General features: G+C 43.5%; 1 protein-coding gene across 1 annotated transcript in view; it reads right to left on the minus strand.

Moving 5' to 3' along the window:
• The window catches only part of PROM2 (prominin 2), a 58476-nt gene that overhangs the window by 11437 nt on the left and 25794 nt on the right, over window positions 1-21245 (minus strand). The window contains exons 5-15 of the mRNA XM_060251786.1: window positions 20919-20982; window positions 19695-19784; window positions 18086-18285; window positions 16268-16342; window positions 16095-16158; window positions 14507-14666; window positions 12173-12325; window positions 9200-9323; window positions 2681-2772; window positions 2336-2420; window positions 620-763 (exon numbers count right to left, since the gene is read on the minus strand). Of these exons, the coding sequence (XP_060107769.1) occupies window positions 620-763; window positions 2336-2420; window positions 2681-2772; window positions 9200-9323; window positions 12173-12325; window positions 14507-14666; window positions 16095-16158; window positions 16268-16342; window positions 18086-18285; window positions 19695-19784; window positions 20919-20982 (1251 nt within the window). The remainder of the gene's footprint in view (window positions 1-619; window positions 764-2335; window positions 2421-2680; window positions 2773-9199; window positions 9324-12172; window positions 12326-14506; window positions 14667-16094; window positions 16159-16267; window positions 16343-18085; window positions 18286-19694; window positions 19785-20918; window positions 20983-21245) is intronic.

Here is a 21245-nt window from a genome sequence, read left to right on the forward strand (position 1 = left end):
AGCGCTTGGCTCACTTCTCCAAGTGCGTTGCCTGGGGGCTAGATTCCCTGTATTGCTCTCATTGCTGCAGCAAACGCAAAGCTATATTTGCTGTGTAAATTGAGCCTCTACTTGGAGATTTTCTTTTGCTTGTCCTTTCACTTCAGGTGTACTTTTTGCCTTTTTATTGGTATTAGGAATCTCACTATATAATCCCAATAATATTATTTTTTTAAAAAAAATGGGAAAAGCCCACAGAAAGCTTTTTTTTGGGGGGGGGGAGTGGCAAATACAAGGAGAAAATTATTCTGGACTTTCCCCAAACCCACTTTGAGAGAACCTGCAGTGGAGTGAGGGAAAACTGAAGGTTGGTAAATAATGTCATGCAGGATCCCAGGTTAAAACTGTTGCCGCCCTTGGGGCTGGAGAGGAGAGCATAGAGTAAAGCTTCATTTGGAAGCAACCAGAGTCCTACCCAAGCAGCTTATTAGGCTCCCAGCTGAAGTCTATGAATTTCCATATTTAAAAATGATTATGTGGTTCTTGACTACTGAAGGAAGAAATTATAAAGCAGCAAGCTTTCTACTTCTTATAGCTGTTCTAGCTTCAATAAGACATCTTCCCAAACATTCCCTCTCACCTCTGCCTGGAAGCGTGCATAATCTATCTGGTCAACTCCACTCTCCTTGAAGGTCTGTAGGTCTTTCTTCCCATCTGCTTTTAACAGAATGTCTTCAAAGGTGATGTTAAAATCATCCAGGCGCTTCTGAAACTCAGCAGTGTACTAGAGCAAAAGATAGAAATGTCAAAAGTCCCTGTTCCCTGCAGAGATGCCAAGGCTACTGTTGCATGCAGATATTTTGGACCCTGAGACAGAAAATACAAAGAGCACATTCCCCCCCCTCCCCACACTATCCACAAGTTTAAAAAAAACAACTCAGCAGGTGTTTTGTCATATCTTCATAGTTTCCCCAAAACTGTCTCATGCTTACTTTATTATTAAACAAAATTCCATGATGCTGTCTTCCACAGTTTTAACTGCTTGACAAGCCACAAATCTTATGGACTAACTCTACAATGAAACGCTCATGAGTCTATCTGTAGGTCTGCCTCAGGGACTGTCAAGAACACTTGTGCTGGAAATTCCTAGGTAAAGCTTGACTGCAGTAAGAGAAGCCCTTTGCTGTTTTCCAAATATGAAATGGCCTGGAGAGTCACACATCTACTGAGCAAATTGTGGCTCACTGGTTTAGGTCAAGAAAACTGAAAACTGTGTGTATGTGGTGAGGAGGAAGGCATACCCCTCCCGCAGAGGTCCTCATCTGAATTGGGTCCTTGTGCATCTTAGAATCTTACATTTCACCCAGGAACCTGCGGTGCACATTTGCTTGACAGTCCCTGAGGGCAGAACCAGGAATTGTGTATTGTGCACTTAGGCCCTGGGATAGTAGAAGGAAAGGTAGATGTTGCTTAGTGCTAAATATTTTTCAGCTCAGAATTTGTCCTTTCCAAACTGCTTTTTCATCATGGGATGGGGTTGGGAAAGGTAAGGGAGGATATTTGGGGACCTCAGTGGGTCCCACAGCGGGCAGTAGAGGGCAATTTTGGGAGGCTGGAGAGAAAAAGAATTAGCCCACTTGACCTTCTCTCCATACTTACAACCTGCCCAGGTTATTGTGGGAGGGAATCCACAGAGGAATCATGTTTCTCTGTCTAACATATACCGTAGTTTAAGAAGCTTAAAGTCAGCTCTGTACAGAGTAGTTCCAAGTGAACCTTGTTATGTTTAGAGATTATTCTAAAATTAAGCTGAAATTTTGGCTGCAAAAAGACATTTTTAAAAAATGGCATAAAAGTTGGGGATTATTTAACAGATCATTTTTGCTCACACAACATAGTAATTTACTTTGAACAATTTTGAAAGTTTGGTTTTTATTTTTTAGAAAAGATCTATACAAAATTCTACATTTTGCAGCTTTTCCAAACATGGTGCAGATTATGTTAAGTATACCAGCTGAGAAGATTTGCTTAATATAATTTTGAAAAGACAATGTTGTTAAGCACTAGTCATCAAAACTCTAGAATGCCAGCCTATTGCACCTAAAAACTATTATGGCTCCATTTTAGGACATTTTGCACAGCATGAGCCAGGAAAAAAATAGGCATGCACTCTGTGGCAAGGTTGCAAGAGAGCTGGATAGAGGTTTGCCATGGATGCAGTAGGTAACAAGCTGTTGGGACCAATAGCTGCTACAGTCAACTGGAAACTTTATTTCTCTGTGAAATTGGCCCTTGCTAAGCAAAATGAGATTACCAAAATGGCAATTTAAGGACCACAGGATCAGTGCCTCCTTACCTTTGTGATACTGAGCTGGTCACTAAGGCTGTAACTATCCTCGAGCTGTAGAACTTCCCAGAGGCCTGCACCATTCTTACATTGCCTGAAATACAAAGGAGACAAAACTCTAGGCTGCTTTCCATCACTTTGCAGTGCCAGAATAATCTTGTTCTGCTCTGTAACATTGCATCCTTCACAACTCTTGAGGAGACAGCCTGATAGGAAGCAGCCAGAGGAACTTCCTGCATTGTGCAGAAGGTTGGACTAGATGACCCTGGAGGTCCCTTCCAGCTCTATGATTCTATGAGCCAAATTCTTACAAAGAGGGAGTTCTGTTGAACAGCCTTCCAGCAAAATACTCACTGATAAGCAGTTGTGATGTTGAGGTTCTTCTTCAGGCCCAGGCGCTGGGTGATGTTCATGGAAGGAGGCAGATTGCCAGGTGTGTCAATGAACTGGAGATCAGAAAGAGGGGGGGAAAGCATAGTTTAAGTCTCAGTAATGTTTGCCTTGTAGGGATGACCCCCTCGCAGTCTTCATCAAGAAGCTCACCATGTCAGGAACAAGAGCATAGCAAGAGGCTAAAGTTGCCAGTCCAGGGTTGGGAAATTACAGTGTATTAGCCACAGTGTATGTGTGTATATAAAAAATTTTTTGCCACTGTGTGACACAGAGTGTTGGACTTGATGGGCCGTTGGCCTGATCCAACATGGCTTCTCTTATGTTCTTATGAAATACCTGGAGATTTTGGCAGTGGAGCCTGAGGAGGGTGTGATTTGGTGAGGGGAGGGACTTTGATGAAATCTACCTTTCAAAGTGCCATTTTCTTCAGGTGAACTGATCTCTGTCACTTGGGGATCGACTGTAATAGCGAAAGATCTCCAGCTACCATCTGGAGGTTGGCAGGCAACCCTAGCTGAAGCTGACTGAAAAGGTGATGATAAAAGCACTCTAGGCTGATTCCTCATTGTGCTGTAATTTCCAATGTGAATGCAAAGGCATTTGCAGCAACCACAAAGGGTCTATACAGGGTTTTGCCTCCTTGTGCCTGCCATTCCCCCTTGCCATCATTGTTGCAATGCTTTTGTCTAGGCCTCAGATTCAGCAGGAGCTCACAGGAGCTCCTGAACCTTTCTGAGGGTTCCCCCTCTTCCTCCCCACCTACCTTGTCCATTGAATAGTAAGTGCAGCTGCATAACAATCCCTGAATTAGGAGAGCGGAAAGCCAGCCAGTCACCAGGGATTTTGCCATGCCCCCAGCAGCCCTCATTAACCCCTGGAGAAGCCCACACCACCCTTTCTCTGCTTCTTATGTGATTTTGGGCAGCAGGTGGCTTGCTGGCCTTTTGACTCACACATGGATCTCTAGCCAGCCTAAGCCGGCCCCGCTTGCCTGGGGCTCTCCTTTCTTGCATTGGGTTGCTTTTGGCTGGGGGGTGGTGGTGGCATATGATAATGAGCTCCACCTATTTTTCTACACAACGACGCCTGCTTTTGTCAGTTATTAAGATAAATTATTATAGTGTTTATGATGCTACAGCAATATACCTAGCTCCTTAAAAAAAGCTGGCAAAAAGCCTGTTGGAGGGTGATAGCAGGCATGAGGTGATATGGGGATGCCAGGTGTGGGCTGGAAAGTTCAAAACTCTACACCTTCCTATCTACACTGTGGCAGATCTGTTTTGAGAAAATCTTTCTAGAACTATTATACTAAAGCAGGTTTGGGGGGAAAGCTTTGAAAAGGCAATTCCTGAAAGATATCCATCAGAAACTAAGCAAAAAACAAAACAAAATACTATCAAAGATTTCAGGTTTTCATGGCTGGTAACATCATTAGAGTTTGTAGAATCTTTCGGGCTCAAGTTCCGTGTTCTACTGGAGAAAGTTTTCCTTCCAGATGTTTCGTTCTCAGCTGCGGAGAACATCCTCAGTGGCGTTGCAGCCGGAGCGGGCGCTCTGACCTTCTTGGCTGCTGTGCTACTGTGTGTGCTCATTTCTCAGAATCACTTCAGATATGGCTAAAATGTGAGTCTATCTTGGAGAGTGGAGTGATTTCAGATGCTGAATGACAATAGCATGCATTCGTAATGAGACAGGAAACCTAAGAATTCAGACCAGGAGGATGCATTATCTTGAGCTTCATTATCAGTTACAATTCAGCAGCTTCTCTTTCTAATCTCCCTTTGAAAGTCCTTTGTAAGAGAATTGCTCTTAGGTCAGCAACTGAATACCTTGGAAGGTTAAAATGTGGTTTCTAATGTCAGACTTATGTCCATTTATTCTTTGCATTCTCCTGGACCGAATCCTCCTGGACCAAATTGAGACCTAGGTCTCATGACCAATGCTGATATCACCACACCTACTACCTCTCTGCATATCACACCAAATCCAATCAAGACTGCTGTTGTCATTCACCTGCTATTGCCATTCAGCATCTGAAATCACCTTATAAAGTTAATGTCTCCTGGTGTTACATTTTATGGCACACATGGCCAGCCCCAATAAAGTAACATTTACGCCAGATCCATCCCTTGTAACAAATGAATTCAACACCTCTGATGTAGCCTTTTCTCTCTCCCTTTCCTTGCAACCAAGCTCAGGCAGATCTTGCAAAACAGTAGTTAGAGTGCTGCAGCAAGATAAAACAACCTTTCTCTCAACTTCTCTCCTTTTTCACATGTTTCTCATTCATTTTTGTCTTCCATCACCTAATTCTTCTGTGTTCCCCCACCCCACCACAGATTTCAGACATTAAGCGGAGCCAACATAGCAAATCACCTTGAAAACCATACAGGATCACCATAAGTCAGCTGTGACAATGCCCCCACCCCCCAAAAAAATAGAGGAGGGGGTGTTAAAAAATTATCTGCCCTGGGCACCAAATAGGCAAGGTATGCACCTGGAGCAATGTGACATCTGGTTTTCCTGAGAAGTGATATCATGCAATGAACAATACTGCCCCCTATGTCCCTCCCCCACTTCTGCTGGGTGGCAGTCCTCAGCTGACAAGTCAGCTGTAATTCTGGGAGAACTTCAGACCCCACCTGGAGACTGGCAACCCTCAAGTCGAAGCTCTTGCTCCTTAATGAAAGAACATGAGGTTGGAGAACACATGATTCAGCTCTGGCTCCTGTTGCAGCTGTTCTGATCACAGCCAAACCACGATCTGACAAAGGATTTGAATGTGCAGGAGCCAAAGTGTGTCAGCACCTTCTGCAACAAAATCAAACCTCAATTCTTCTTATTAGTAACCTACCAAATATCCCTCAAACAAACAAACCATTGTTCATTCTGCAAAACACCGCATAAGGGCCATTTTTCTCACTGATTTTCTCATCCTTTTTTTCCCAGTGATTTTAAGAAGGCTTTCAGTGATCAATTGGTATGATTAATCAGTATGGTTGATTAACAGCAACCAGGCACCTTGCCCACAAGAGTTTGTTATATTTTCTGCAGATTCTTTGTAATTTTCAACAGTTTCAGCAGTACTTTCCATGTACAGAGATGCTGATTTGAACAACAACTGGAGATCCATTTTGTCTGAAAGCAACCCACTATTTGTCTTCTGCTTCATGATTTATGAAAAAACCCTCATTCACAGCTTTCCCTTCTTTTCATGCCTGAAAAGCAGTTGGCTAAAAGGGAGAATACAGTGACAGGCATATCAGTTCTAAATTGGGTTCAAGTGTTAATCACTCTTTGATAGGATTTTAATTAATTCATTGGCATGGTATTTGAATGCCAATTGTGCCCAGAGAGTGAATGAATGAAAAGGGCTAGGAGATCACCTAATTAGATCATTCCACACAGTGGGTGGCAGACACCTTATACTGGATGACACAGAGAGAACAACAAAGCTAGGAGAGGAGAATCTCTGCTGAGCATAGCCTCTGCTTAGCAGAAGGGGAGGGAATCCTGAACTGAGTCATTCTACCCTTTTCAAAGTCAAAACAGAGGCCTATTATGCACTGGTGTTTCCCCTAGCCTTCCCGTGCAAGTCCATTGTGTTTTCTTGTCGTTTTGCATTGATTTCCTTTCTTTCAGTGCTCAGTTCACTTTCTAGTCGCTGTTTCCCTGTGTTTTTTTAAGAATGCTTTTGTGCCAATTTTTCTCTTGTTTCACTTCCAAGCTGAAAGTAATTTAAAAGCATACAGACTCCCTTGGATTCCCTCTGCCCTTTCACCACCCCTCAGAGGTCATTCCCTGCCCACATGGAGGTCATTCAGCCCACTCTGCACCTTCTGCCACCCTTCTCCCTTCACTGGTGTACACACTCCATTTTCCCCTTGTTTTTAAATTTAATTTTTTTTACAAACTGTATTAGTCTAGCATTATGAGACTATCACTAGTCTTGGATTGCTAAATTAAAAAAAACAAACAAGTTTTACAGGAGCTGCATGAGATTTAGTTCCCTGGTGATATTGTCCTAAAAGGGGATCAGAGAAGAGGCAAACATGAACAAAAAACATGAACTCCACAAAACATGAACTCCAGTGCAAAAAAAACCAACGTATGTCAGTGTTTGCATGCAAACAAAATAAAGGGAAGGGAATCCTCAGCATAGAATGAAATTGACTTGAGATGTAAAGAGAGAGTGATTTCCCACTAGGCTTGTCCCGGTCTCACGCTCCTCTTCTCCGCATGGCTTCAATCCGATTTTGCACAAGCTGCCTCTTTCGTGTGGCAAGCAGAAACCAGTTTTCAGAGGATCTTGCTTGTTGCTCAAAAGAGGCAGAGTTGCAGCCCCAGGGCAGCTTGCGTGAAATCGGACAGAAGCCCATGGAGAAGAGGAGTGTGAGACCGGGACAAGCCTAGTGGGGAATCAGTCAGAGAGGGAGACTGGGATAGGAAGCCTAAAGCTTTGAAGACATTTTCCCCTTTAATGCTTTAGTGAACACGCTCAGGAAGCCTAACATGACAGCTGAGCCACATGGACCTTTTGCGAACTGCCCAACTTAAGAATCAGTTGGTATCAATCCATTTGGAGAAAGAGTACACAGGACAGACTTTTAAAAACTGCCATAGAAATCCCCGGTGCTGGGCAATATGGAAAACAGGGCTTTGCAGCTACTTGTCACTTAAAAAAAAAAAGTGTGGTCAGTTTCAACAATGGGCTTTCCCTCTCTGCCTGGGTTCCTTTCTGTCCCCTTTCATTCAATGAACTAATGCTAAAAGGCATGCGCAAAACCTGAACCATGAAGATTTAAACGGAAGGTGTTTGTTGAATGCTGCTGTGCAGCTGTGATAGGACAACAGTGTAAATTTTAAACAAATTGGATACAACCCCCTATACATCAGAATTGACATTCCACCCTGATTTAGAAAAGAGACCACTTCCCATAGAGAAAATGGCTACTTTGGAGGTGGACTCTATGGCATTATATCCCACTGAAAGTCTGGCCAGGCAAGGCTGGAAAGCAGCTGATTCCCCCCCCCCCCCCACTTCTCTACTAAGAACAAGAACAAAAAATTAAAACTCAAGCTGCAGGTTTTGTACATTCCAAACCTCCAAAGTAAAACACATTTCTCCACCCACTCATTAGAGTGTTTTTACCAGAAACTTTTCCAGGCTGGATATTAAAAGCAGAAACAGCAGGGCATAGGGGGAGGATGTTGCTAGGCATAGTGAAAAACCCAGGGATTGAATTCCACTGAGTTATTTCCATAAGTGCAAGGGAATTTCTGTGGATGGATAACAGTGGATCTAATATTAACCTTTCTCTTCTCACCATGGATCTCCATATTGTGTCCAACAGTGCATCTGAGGATCCCCTGAAATGCAGGGATAGCCTTGAGGAAGGTCTAAGAGCTACACTGGGAGGGAAAGACAGGAAGCAATAATTGGATCTGACAAGTCTGCAGTTTGCAATAATCTTAAAGAATGAAGGCGATATCATGCAGATGTAATTAAGATGAAAAAAAAGTCTAATGGATATTGGAAAGAAAGAGGAATGGCTACTAGGGATGGGCACAAAGCAAACCACAAACCAAAATTCATCATGAATTTTGCTTGCTTGTGAACTGAAGCTCATGACAGGTATACTGTTAACAAACTTCCACGGAACTTTTAAAGCAGTTTGTGGTGGTTCATGGATAGAGCTGAAAGCAGGGGTTTAAAGGGACTGATTTACATTCCCCATGAAAGCCACAAAAACAGCTGAATGGTGGGGAGCCGCCTGCTCCTCATTGCTTAGTTTTTTTGGGCTTTCTTGTGCAGCTCCTTTATAGTTTAAAGGAACTGCACAAGAAAGCCTAGAACAGTTGAGGCGGGGGGAGCAGGCTGCTTCCCACTACTCAGCTATTTTTTGGACTTTCTGCAAACCCTGTTTAAAGGGACTGCAGTCCTTTTCAATTGGGTTTGCAAGGCCACAAAACATGAACACGTTTGGTTCATAAATGAACCTCCCAGTTTTATTCAGTTCATAATTCAGCCATGAACCATGAACCAAAATGAACTACATTTTTCCGGTTCATTCATATCCCTAATGGCTACTGTCCTTTTGAAAATATTAAACTCAGAAGTTATTTGGACTTCCTGTACATGTAATAAATAGCAACATGCATGGTTCCAAGAAGGCAGAGAGCAGAAACAAAGAAAAATATTGAATTCCTTATATCAGTAAAGTAGAGCTGAATTTTAGATTATGCACAAGGTGCATTCCACAAAACAGTGAGAGAAAAACAGACTGTTGTGCCTCACAACGTGTAAGAATGTATCTTAAACCAGTACATAATTACATTTTCTTAACTTTGTAGTGAGCCAAAGTCAGTGCTCATAATATTTTTATGATCACATGATTATGAACAATATCAGTGAATTTGGCTTACTGTAAAATACATAGTAGTATTTACCACCCTGATTTTTCAGCCACACAAACTCACCTTGTAGATCTCTTGATTGGCCCAGTGCTTGCACACCAGTGTTTGGACATTTCCCCCAATGAAGAATGTGACAAAGACCAAGAGTATCAACAGCCAGGAGAAGAGGAAGCTGAAGCAGACACCACTGAAAAAGAAAGAAGAAGAAGAAGATGATGATGATATTGGATTTATATCCTGCCCTCCACTCCGAAGAGTCTCAGAGCTGCTCACAATCTCCTTTACCTTCCTCCCCCACAACAGACACCCTGTGAGGTGGGTGGGGCTGGAGAGGGCTCTCACAGCAGCTGCCCTTTCAAGGACAACCTCTGCCAGAGCTATGGCTGACCCAAGGCCATGCTAGCAGTTGCAAGTGGAGGAGTGGGGAATCAAACCTGGTTCTCCCAGACAAGAGTCCGCACACTTAACCACTACACCAAACTGGCTCTCCAAAGAACAAATAGAGCGTCAAGTAGATCTGCTGCCTGACCTTCTCAGCTAGGGATAGGCACGAACCGGCTCATGAACTAAAGTTCACAGATTTTGGTGGTTCATGAAGCAGTGTTCATAAACTGAAGAACCACCACAAACTTTCATGAATTTTGATACAGTTCCTTGTGGTTCATGAAGAGCAGAACCCCTGCTTTCTGCTTTTCATAGAAAACAAGCGAGCGGTGGGGAGCTCCCTGTCACTCATCTATTTGATTTAAATGGTGGGGAGCCATTTAAGCCACTGCTTTCTGCTCCCCGGGAAAAGCTGTGGGGATCAGAAAGCTCCAAGTACTGCCCAAGAAAGCCCTTTTAAATAGCTGAGCCACAGGACTAATTTGCTCCATGGGCCTCAACTGTTTAAAGGGGCTTTCTTGGGCAGTGATGGTGTCCCAATAAAGCCCCTTTAAACAGCTGAGCAGCACTGAGCAGACTGCCTGTGCAGTTCAGCTGTTTAGATGGGAAACAGCTGAGCCATGGGGGCAGGCTGCTCCTGTGGCTAAGCTATTTAAAGGGGCTTTCTTGAGCACCCAAGAAAGCCCCTTTAAATATCCAAAACAGCTGAGCCATGGGGTCATCTGCTCCCACAGCTTAGCTATTTAGAGCCCCAAACAACTGAGCCATGGGAACAGGCTGCCCCTGCACCCAGGGGTGGCCTGATGCCCTATGGCGCCCTAGGCAGACTCGCTGCCTGGTCCCCCCAAGCACCCCCCTGCACCTCCCCCCTGTGGCTCTGCACCCCCTGCGCCTCCTCCCCTCCCCACCTCCTCCTCCTCCCCATGTCAATGCCAGAACTGGCTCTAACGCTGCATTCCGGCTATCTAAACCCCTCCCCCCCTTGCTGATCACTCACTCAGCGAGTAAAACCACACCGCGAGGCCTCACTTGCAGTCTGTCAGAACCAGCGTTCTGAAAGGGTGGCCCTACTGCCACTGACTCCTCCCCTCCCCACTTCCTGGGCGGCTTTAGATAGCCGGAACATGGCGCTAGAGCCAGTTCTGGCATTGAAATTGACATGGGATGGGGAATAGAGGGAGGGGAGGAGGGGGAGAGGGGGACGCAGAGCTGTGGGGGGGGCGAAGGAAATGGAGGGGCGGGCGGCGGTATTGGCCGGTGAGCAGAGGAGGCAGGAAAACTAGGTGCTTGCCTGGGGCATTAGGAGTGAGTGGGGAGCCCAATTTGATGCCCCCACCCTCCCGGCGCCCTAGGCAGCCACCTAGTTTGCCTAGTGGGTGAGCCGGCCCTGCCTGCATCTCAGCTGTTTTGGGCATGAACTTCACAATCCCAGTTTGGTTGGCATGTGAGCAGACTGGGTTCGTGGGGGGATGAACCACATTTCTGTGGTTTATGCCCATCCTTATTCTCAGTGCAGCATCCCTACCTTTGTAGACATTTGTAGGAAGAAGGTCTGTAAGAACTTGCCTGGCCTTTCTGCTTAGCTTTAGGCCCTTGCCTGTCTTTACCCATGAGGTGACAAGATTGTTAATTTGCTTGTCCCTGGGTTTACTGAAACGTAGGCATAAGAAGCCTGATCACAGAGACTGGTTGCTATGTCAGGATGAAAAACCATGGAGCCTTTATACTGATCGACATTTGCCAACAACTAAGCAAGAAGTTCATAAATTGTGTGCAAATGACATTTTCCTATTGTCATTTTAGCAATAACATTCAGGGCGGAGCTCATGAATAATAAGAGCAATTCAATTTGATTAAGTACATATTTCACAAATGCAAAAAGCTCTTCAGCCTGTCTGGCAGGTAGTTCAGTCAGAGGGCTTGCCGCCGCCAACTGAGAATTCTTGGCACTATTACAAAACTAATTGTCTGGCTCCCTGGGGCAGCTGTGGCAACTGAAATGTTTTAAAACCCAGGTCTGCCCCATTGGCCAGATGTGCCTGAAGTCTCCTTTGGTAGGTCTATAGGGGGTAAGGAAATAAGGGTCCCAATAGAAGTGGAGACTGGCAGCTGAGACTGCTGGCAAAATGTGCTGATTGACCTCTCAGACAAGGAGGCAATTTATATATGCTTGCTTGTTACTTGGTGACTGGTAGATTAAGTGATGATCTGCATATGTGGATGGGCATATATATCACATTACAGACAGATTTTCCATGTTTCCTCAGGTGCAACTGAGTTCATACATTTGGTTTCTAGTCACATGGTGGTCAGCATGTGTGAACCAGCCCCACCAGTTATTATATACAATCTTAATCTTGGAAGCAGTCAAATGGTAATTATGGGCTGATATATTCACTGTAAATAATTCCCAATTTGGAACCATACTAAGATTTTCAAAGGAATCTCAAGCTACATCCCTGAGAAGTTCTTGATGGTAACACCAAGTTCCCTGCACTGACTGACTATGTTTCCTCTCTCTCACAAATGTTCTTCTTATTCAAGAAGTTTGATAAGCTTTTTAGGATTGCCAGGGTTTTTATAGAATAGGCTTTGGGAACCAACGCTCTATACTAATAGCTCCCGGACTCAGACACACATAGGAAGTCTTACGTAATGAGCATCTTGGCTCCAGCTTCTCCTCTGCTTTCATAATCACTGGGATCCTCTCGCACAGTCAGCCCGTAAGTCCCAAAGGAAAGCCCAAGGATGTTGCAGATAACGATCAGTAGAACAACGGTGCATGCAACCACACCTGTAATCCACCTGAGAAAGATACAAAGGAAGTGGGAAAACATTATCAATGTTTGTGGTATTTAAAGGGTTGTACTACATGAGACACTGGGAGTTCTATGAATCAGTTTCCAACTAGACTTTTTAAAAGCTGATTTATGGGTTTAAAGCTGATTTATGACTTGGATTGGGACCATTGTGCAGCAGGTTTAAGCCCCTCCCTGAGTCCAGTGTTCCTAACCTGAAAATGGCTTTGCAGGGCTACTTTTTGCCCTGAGGCTCATATGTGAACTCCAATAGGACAAATAGCAGGGCCATTTCAGGTTGGGAAAGCAGTATGAGGGGGAACATTTACCCCCCTGTCCCCAGTCCTGGTCCAAATTATGGCCATGTATGCCCGCTTTGTAAAAGAAAAAAATCACTTGGAGCTCATTCACCAAACACCCAGTATCTTGTGTAGTTTGGTCTTAAGAAACAAGACAAGGCTCATGTTTCAGTTGCTGAAGCCAATGAAAGTCCAACAGATGGACGTCACCCAAAAGTCTGAGTTCAAGTTCAGCTCATCCATGAACTGTGTGGTTTTAAGCAGATAGCTTTCCCATCACTCTCCAGCAGAAAGTCCTTCATAATCCTATAAAAGCATATATAACATGCCATAGTATGCTAGTCAGTAATAAGAGTGTAGAGGGTGAGATGAACTGATAAAGAAACTGAACTGCAAAACAGGATATCCCCTCAGTTTAAAACTCATCTGGGTGAATAACTTATTAAGGAGCCCTTTGGCAGACCACTTCCAGCTTCAGCTACTCACTTTCCCCTGCAATATAAAGATAATTATGTTGAGTTACTTTACACAATCGCTGTAAATGCTCCAACATGATAATGCATTATGTAATCTAATAAACTGATGATCTTAATAAATTAGGATAATCGGGATTAATTATCTAATGAACTGATCTAAATGAATCTACAAATGCTAACTGTTGTTATGTTTTTAAAGGTGCAGTGGTTATTAGAGTTGCTAATCTTCAGGTGGTGGCTGGAGATCTTCTAGTATTACACCTGACCTCGAGGTAAATTCACCTGGAGAAAATGGGTGCTTTGGAAGGTGGACTCTATAGCCATGTACCCCATTAAAGTTTCCCCTCTCCCCAAATCCCACCCTACATCCCCAAAATGTCCAGGTATTTCTCAAACCAGAGCTGGCAACCCTAGTTAAAGTGGGCAACCTTGGGCCAGTCTCTCTCACCCTCATTTACATCACAGGGTTGCTGACAGCAATTCTTGTGAGGATAAAATGGAAGATGGGCAAATGAGGAGGAAGCGGAGGAGAAGGAAGAGGAAGAAGAGAAGGAAGAAGAAGAAGAGGAGAAGGAGGAGGAAGATATTGGATTTATACCCCACTCTTCACTCTGAATCTCAGAATGGCTTACAATCTCCTGTACTCTCCTCCCACAACAGACACCCTGTGAGGTAGGTGGGGCTGAGAGAGCTCTCACAGAAGCTGCCCTTTCAACGATAGCTCTGCGAGAGCTATGGCTAACCCAAAGCCATTCCTGCAGGATTGGCAGAATAAAGATGTGCTAAACCAATGTGTCTTCTAAATAAGGAATGGACCTGAGGAAGTTTAGGAGGAAGAGACATGAGCCAGAGTTGAGAGTTTCCTTTTCTGGCTGCTGTCTCATCACTTTGAAAACTGCATGGAAGTACAATGATATGTAATTTATTTATTTATTTTAAAATCTGTCATTTATAACATGAATGAGTTTAGGGAATGTTATGATAACATTTGTGAATGTTTACAAATCAGAGACATCTCAACAAATGCTAACAGCTACTTTACAGTAATTAGTCAATTTTCACTGGGATTATGTCCAAAAATGGGGAAACTGTATCAGTGTTCAGACATGCACTAAATTCATCTGGGATTGTCAATGTTCAGATAAAGATCAAAATTCAACACATTTTTGACATTTGCTTTATATGTGCACCCCATCTAGTCTCTATATAAATTTCCACCTTCCACACCACTAACAAAAACTTCACGGTCTGTTAGGACTACTGTTGCTGAACAAGCTTCTATTGACTCAGCCAGTTTACAGAAATTAGACTGGTTTGCATAGTGAATTCTGTGTTCAGGAAGCTGCATTTTGTAGGTAACCTGCAAAGACCTGAGGTTGATGATTACAAAGTCTCAGAGGTGGTTAATTTTACCTGTATTTTTCGTAACGCTTCACTTCCTTGAAGTATGTGTGGCTCATATTCTCTGCCTTTACCAGAACATCATATATGGGATGGGTATGATCTAAGATTGGAAAGCTATCTGCAACGGACTGGACTTTCTTCATAGCTTTTTCCATTTCTTTCTTTAGGTCTGCAAGGTAAATATCAAACAAAGAAACAGGTCCTAAGCTTTTTAGAAGTGTGTGAGTTTTATTGCAGGTTCATCCTGGGATTTAGTGAATTAGCTGCCTCGCTCACAGATTTATGTAAAAAGAATGCTCCCATCAGAGTCCAGTGGAGGCCTGATTTCCAACAGACTTTTGAGGCCTTAAAACAACACCTGGTTCAAGCCCAGACTCCCAGATTACAAACAACCCTTTATAGTAAGAACAGATGCATCTAAAAATGGGTTGGGGTGGGTCTCATGCAAAAGAGCCGCAGTGGATATCTTCATCCAGTGGTATATCTCAGCCGGAAGATATTAACAAGGGAGAAAAGATACAGCGTTATGGAACAGGAATCGTTAGCCTCGGTATGGGGATTGAATAAGTTTAGAACATTAAGTCACTGCGAGGGGAATGGGAGGTAGCTGCAGATCAAAAGGCACCTGCGCAACAACTGGTGGGGAACTGATCACTTGAGCCGGCTCAAGCAGAAGCCTGGTGAGGAATCAGTCCAAGTGCACGCTAGTCTAGACTATGCCCTGGAATCCTCTGCTCATGGTAGACATGCAGGGATTCCTTGCTTAAAAAAACAAAAAAGTCAATGCATAAATCAGTTCCTGAAGACAGTTTGAAAGCTACTAGCTTCAGCAGTAGAACAGAAAGCTCTCTACACCCAGTACTAAATTCTGCACATATGAACCATTTAGAGAATAATCACAATTCTACTCAAACCTGCTGACCTGGAAGCCATTCCCAGTAATCTTAGGCACACAGAGCCCCCCCTTTAAAATTAACCATTTTTGTAACATAACATAAACATAGCAAAATAAAATATAGTACAGTGCGATAGTTATAAATTAATAGTAATACAGTAATAAAAATACAGCATTTTAACTAACATATATCTATTTTAAACATATATTAGTAATTTTCAATGTTTAAATTACAGTTGTTTCAAACACTTTCTCTCAATAAAGAGTCTATAGTCTAAGGAATTTAAAATCCAGTAAGATTACCATAAACAGAATATCCATCAAATCAGGAATATCATCATATTTTGATAAATATTCCATTATGGGGAACCAGATTGCTTCAAAATTGGATGAACATTTTTGAGAAATAAAAAATGATAAATTGTCAGAGAGTTTGGCCATAATATGTGTCCCATAACTTTTTGTGTCATAGTGATAAATCTGGGTTCCCTCCCCCCTTACATAATATGAGATTAAATGTTCAAAAACACCCACTTATCTTTAAAAAAAAATTATTTCACATGTTCTGGGCTGAGCACTGATGCTAAAAACAGATATAATGGCTAAGCCCCAACTCAGGTAAGCTATGTCTACATAAACTTATACTATAAGCAAGAATTTGTACCTGCAACCCATGAGTGACTCTGAAAGTGTTTAACTCACCTTGGACAACATTAGCCATCTTCACTGCAACTCGGTCTGGGAAACTGTTGAAACTGTGATTGGCCTAGAAATACAGAAACCAATTTTTATATCCCCAAGTTGGACCAGACATGAATTTTACAAAAGAAGGAGCAGTAGTTCCTTCTCTCCCTTCAGTATTGTTAATTACTTACCTGCTGAATCATTTCTGAAAAGTTAGCCTTTGGAAGTCCATGCAAATTCTTCAAAACCCTTTCCACTGAAGGTAACTGAGAGAAGAAAGCATTTATAGAACATCAGTGTGTAGGCCTCAAGAATAAAATAAAAATGTATGCATATTTAAGCTAATTAACTTATCTGTGAGACTGAATAGTAATTTATTTCCCTATCTCTCAGGAATGTTGGCAACCTCACAGTTTCATAGGCAATTCCCAAAATATTGATCCCAGAGAATAAGTTGGGTATCTAGACCAGTAGCCTGTAGCCAGACATTCATACACATTCATACACAGAAGACAGTTTCCCTGCATTCCTCACAGTTTCTGATGCCCCTTCTGACTGTCAGAAAGACTGTTTCCAGGAATAACTTTGCAGGCTGAGAGCAGGGCTAGAGTGCAGAGAGACAGAGACATTTCATTCCCATGCCCCTTCTGACTCCAGACCCCTAAACAAACACAGCTATTTCTCTGCATATTCAGATACCCGGAGTTCTTTGAATTCTCAGCTTTCACTTTTTCAAAAGTCCCTGTCATTGTGGTAACTGAAGAAGTGAGCACAGACCCCAGTTTGTTATTCTAAGGTGCTAGGAGCCCCATGGTATAGAGCAGTAAGCTGCAGTACTGCAGCCCATGCTCTGCTCATGACCTGAGTTCAATCCCAGCGAAAGCTGAGTTCAGGTAGCCATCTCAAGGTTGACTCAGCCTTCCGTCCTTCCAAGGTTGGTTAAATGAGCACCCAGCTTGCTGGGGGTAAAGTATAGATGAGTGGGGAAGGCAATGGCAAACCACCCTGTAAAAAAGTCTGCCAAGAAAACATCATGATGTGACATCACCCCATGGGTCACTAATGACTCAGTACTACTGGACTCTTGCTCTTTTCTACTGCTACAGGCAGACGCAGACCGTTTTCGCACACAGCTTACCTTGCAGTCACAATCCTGTTCCCTCCGCAGCGTCCGGTCAGATTTCCCACCATCTGTGCCGGAGTTACAGGAAGTGCCGCGGCTTTTGCGTAGCAAACGTAAACCACTACAACCCAGTTTACGTTTGCTATGCAAAAGCCGCGGCACTTCCTGTAACTCCGGCACAGATGGTGGGAAATCCGACCGGACGCTGCAGAGGGAACAGAATTGTGACTGCGAGGTAAGCTGTGTGCGAAAACGGTATAACACTTCTACACATCCTGATCTGTCCAATACAGAGTTTCAGAAAGGTCAAAAAGTTGCAAACACTTAAACCATCAGAGGTGATATTACACCTGTGCCTCTTTTGTATTTTTTCAGGGATGCAGTCAACAGAGAATACAAGGACAGGCTTGAGTGGGTTCCCCATTGCTTTTGAGGCTGCTGATACAATATAACAGCAGCAAGGCTGCCACATGGCAAACTTCCCTGCATTTTCCTGCCCTCTGTTCCCTGGTAGCAGCCATTCCCCTTCCCATTTCACCAAGGGCAGGGAAATTTCTCTTGAGGGACTGAAACAAGAGGGTGGGACCTGTGGGTGGGATCTGGAAGATTCAGATGTCCCTGTCTGCCAAGGTGCTACCCACCCCAGCTTTGCTGAAATCTTTCCCAAAACATCACTGCATGGCACACCAAAGGAAGATGGCAGGGAAAATGGGAACAAAACCCAGGAGGTGCACGGAGGCACCACAATGCAATGGAGAAGCAGAGGGGGGGATATTTCCCAGCAGCAGCCAAAGCAGGGCAAGCAACCCATGTGTCAGTGACATGTCTTTGGAAGCTCTGCAGCTACAGTCTCATTGTAGAGTTGCCAGCCCCTTGATTAACTCACTTTATAATAGTTCACTCCCAGTTCCAAGCCCTGAGCTCTGCTTAAGGCACTATCACAGTAGCTGCAGCGTGAATCCTCCAGAAGGGAGACGATGTTTTGTTTCTGCTCTCTCAGTGCAGATTCCAGATCATCTTGGTACTCGGTCAGGCTCTGGGCAGTCTTTTTTATAATCTGTAAATGGTGCAGGGAGTTCTGTAGGTCTTAAAAGAGACATCCACACTAATTTTTTTTTCTGTATTGTGCATTCTGTGCAAAGCTAAAGTGATTCCCACATTGACAAGCTCACCCTCCATTATTCCTTGCTGTCTGGATTAATTTTTTAGGGTCACAGTTTTCAAAGCATGAGGGTAATTATGATGTGAACATTCTGGGAACTAGCCAATACATCCTGAATCATCTGCTTGTAGCCACACACCTTTCCAAAAGCAACTGAACTTAATCATGGAAGACAGGAGGAAACTAATTTGTCCCAACTTGTACTGTGGAATATGAGTCATAATGCAAGGCAGCAAAAATCAGAGGTATGGATACTGTTGCCGTGTATTATTTATTTATTTACAATGTTTCAGCAACGTTTCAAAGTAGTGAACTGATTACTAACATTTTTTTAAAAAATGGAAACATACAAAGATCACATATCACTTAATGAATCAAAGAGCAAAGATCCTATCTGATATACGGCCTTTCCTGCACCAGGAAGGAAAGTTCATACGGGCATATGTGCTCTATGAGAAGGGTGAGTTCACACCACTACATTAGGCAGGTGGCAATTTTACTTATCGCTTAGTTAAGCTACACTACAATTCTGTACAGAGTTACTCCACACTTAGGCATAACTACAGGCTTAGTAGTAACCAGGGCCTTTTTTGAGCAGGAACGCAGTTACGGCTGGCTTGGTGTCAGGGGGTGTGGTCTAATATGCAAATTAGCTCATGCTGAGCTTTTTTAGTTCCTGCTGTGCTATTTCTACAAAAAAAAAGCCCTGGTAGTAACTAAACTTTACTAAAGGAATAGTCAAATTAAACATTACTGTTTTAAAAGAATTGGGTCTGGGGAACCTGAACTCATGTTCCCTGCAACCTCACAGCAGCTGTGGGAAATGGCTTCTTTTTTTTTAAGGGGTGGGGAAGCCCAAATGAGCTTGGAATGTGGCTGTAGGGGAGGAAGGACTCCTCATCTTCCCCCAAGCCATTTTCCCATGCAAAAGCATGGGTGAGTGTGGGGGGAGTTATTTTCCCAAAAAAGCAGCTTGGAGGAGAAGCAGTTGCCCTTTTTCCTCCCATGACTGTTTCCTCCCATTTGGGCTCTCTTTTAAAAACAAAAACAAAACTGTTCTTTGCAGCTGCTGTGAGGCTGCAGGTAACACAAGCTGGATCTGGGGAACCCAGACTCAACTCTTTAAAACTAGTAATATTTAGTTTGCAACTTAAACTGGAGTCACTCAGTACAGGATTATACCATAAGCTTTGCAATCCTATATACATCTACTCAGGAGTAAGTACCATTGAGAATGATGGGATTTACTTCTGAGTAAACCTGCCTAAAACTGGGCTACATGCAGTACAAATTAAAATCCCTAACAGTAGGTGATGCATCTTCTTCACCTTACCTTGCACTCTACTCTTCATGGCATTTATAGCAGAATATACAGACCCTCTCAGCACCAAGTGAATGGTGCTACCAAGATTCCAACCAACATCTGAAAAGCACAGAAATAACGCACATCAGATAAGCCTGGGTGATTCCAAAGAAGGTGCTTCAAGGAGAGATGTGCCTATGCAAGTTCTGCTTGCCACTGTGGCTGCACTACTCAGGCCCAGAATTTGACCCCACAAGAACTTTTAAAGGAGGGTTTCAGTCCTCCATATCATACAGATAGCCTTTAAACTGTCTGGGCTAAGACCTGCCATAACTCATAAACCGGAGGGGACTGGTTCAGGGTCTTGAATGCTAGAATGGCTCCTTCTCTCAAAGCTGATTGAAAGCATTTGCAAGGCCAAAGCAGAAATCAGTTTCAGCAAATTTCAAAATGCAATAGCCAGGTCATAGACCCCTTTTCTTTATTGAGGGAGCAGTAAGAACCCTAAAGGCCTCGTCAGCCATTAGTTTTCTGTGACCTTGAAAAGACTGGGGGGGGGGGGCAGAGAGGAGAGGTGTTCCTGCTTCCAGGTAATTGGTAGACCTTTTGCTACAGTTATCATGGCTCTTTGCACTCTGGGCAGGCAACTGAGGACAGGGGAGGAGAAAGCAGCATATTTCAAGGGACTGAGGGTTCCTTCAGATGCTGACACTGCTAGAGAGAATTTTAATTGACCTTTTTGGCACAGATTATGTGGAAAGCTATTGACTGAATGGAAGGACGAGTCAGGAAAGTTTCCCGAGACACTCGTTTCTCTAGCAAGCAGCAGGAAGAAGCCCAGGATATTGTTTCAACAAAAGCTGCAGCAAAACCTGGATTCAAATTGGCATTTGAACAAAGTATGACACAAATATTTGGAAATACGTACTGCAGTCACCACTTTATGTTGTTTAATTATACCTAAAAAATCTTCAGGGTAGTGGTGCCTGGAGATCTCCTGGGATCACAAGTGATTTCCAGGCAAAAGAGATCAGTTCACCTGGACAAAATAGCTATTCTGGAAGGTGGACTCATACCCTATTGAAGTCCCTTCCTTCCCAAAGCCCTACTCTCCTCAAGCTCAGCCCCCACCCCCCCACCCCCTCATCTCTAGGTATTTCCCAGCCCAGAGCTGGCAACCCTAGGGTACAGCTACAAATGTCATGTGAATGGACTACAAGACATAAGGAAACACATACAAGGAAAGGAACTCACTGTTTAGATCTCTGATGATCTGTTCTTTAGGAACTGCAAACTGCTCCGCAGCCAACTGAACTCCCTATTGGAGAGAGATAAAGGAGAGCAACTACTACACAGCTGAAGAAAACACTGCACCTGCAATCTCCACCTTCTGGGGAAAGCTTTTAAGAGCCCTCATATCTCTGGGCCTAATTGCATAACAACACTATTCCTATATCCTTTCTAATAGGCATGTGCTTGGAAGCTCCAGATGCATTAGCAGGACTGTCATGTGCAGGGAGAAGGAGCTTAGAGCCTTCCACTCTGCACCATTTTCCTAATCTGAAATAGACTTAGGGAGAT

The sequence above is a fragment of the Heteronotia binoei genome, chromosome 12 (genome assembly GCF_032191835.1).
Source record: "Heteronotia binoei isolate CCM8104 ecotype False Entrance Well chromosome 12, APGP_CSIRO_Hbin_v1, whole genome shotgun sequence".
NCBI lineage: Eukaryota > Metazoa > Chordata > Lepidosauria > Squamata > Gekkonidae > Heteronotia > Heteronotia binoei.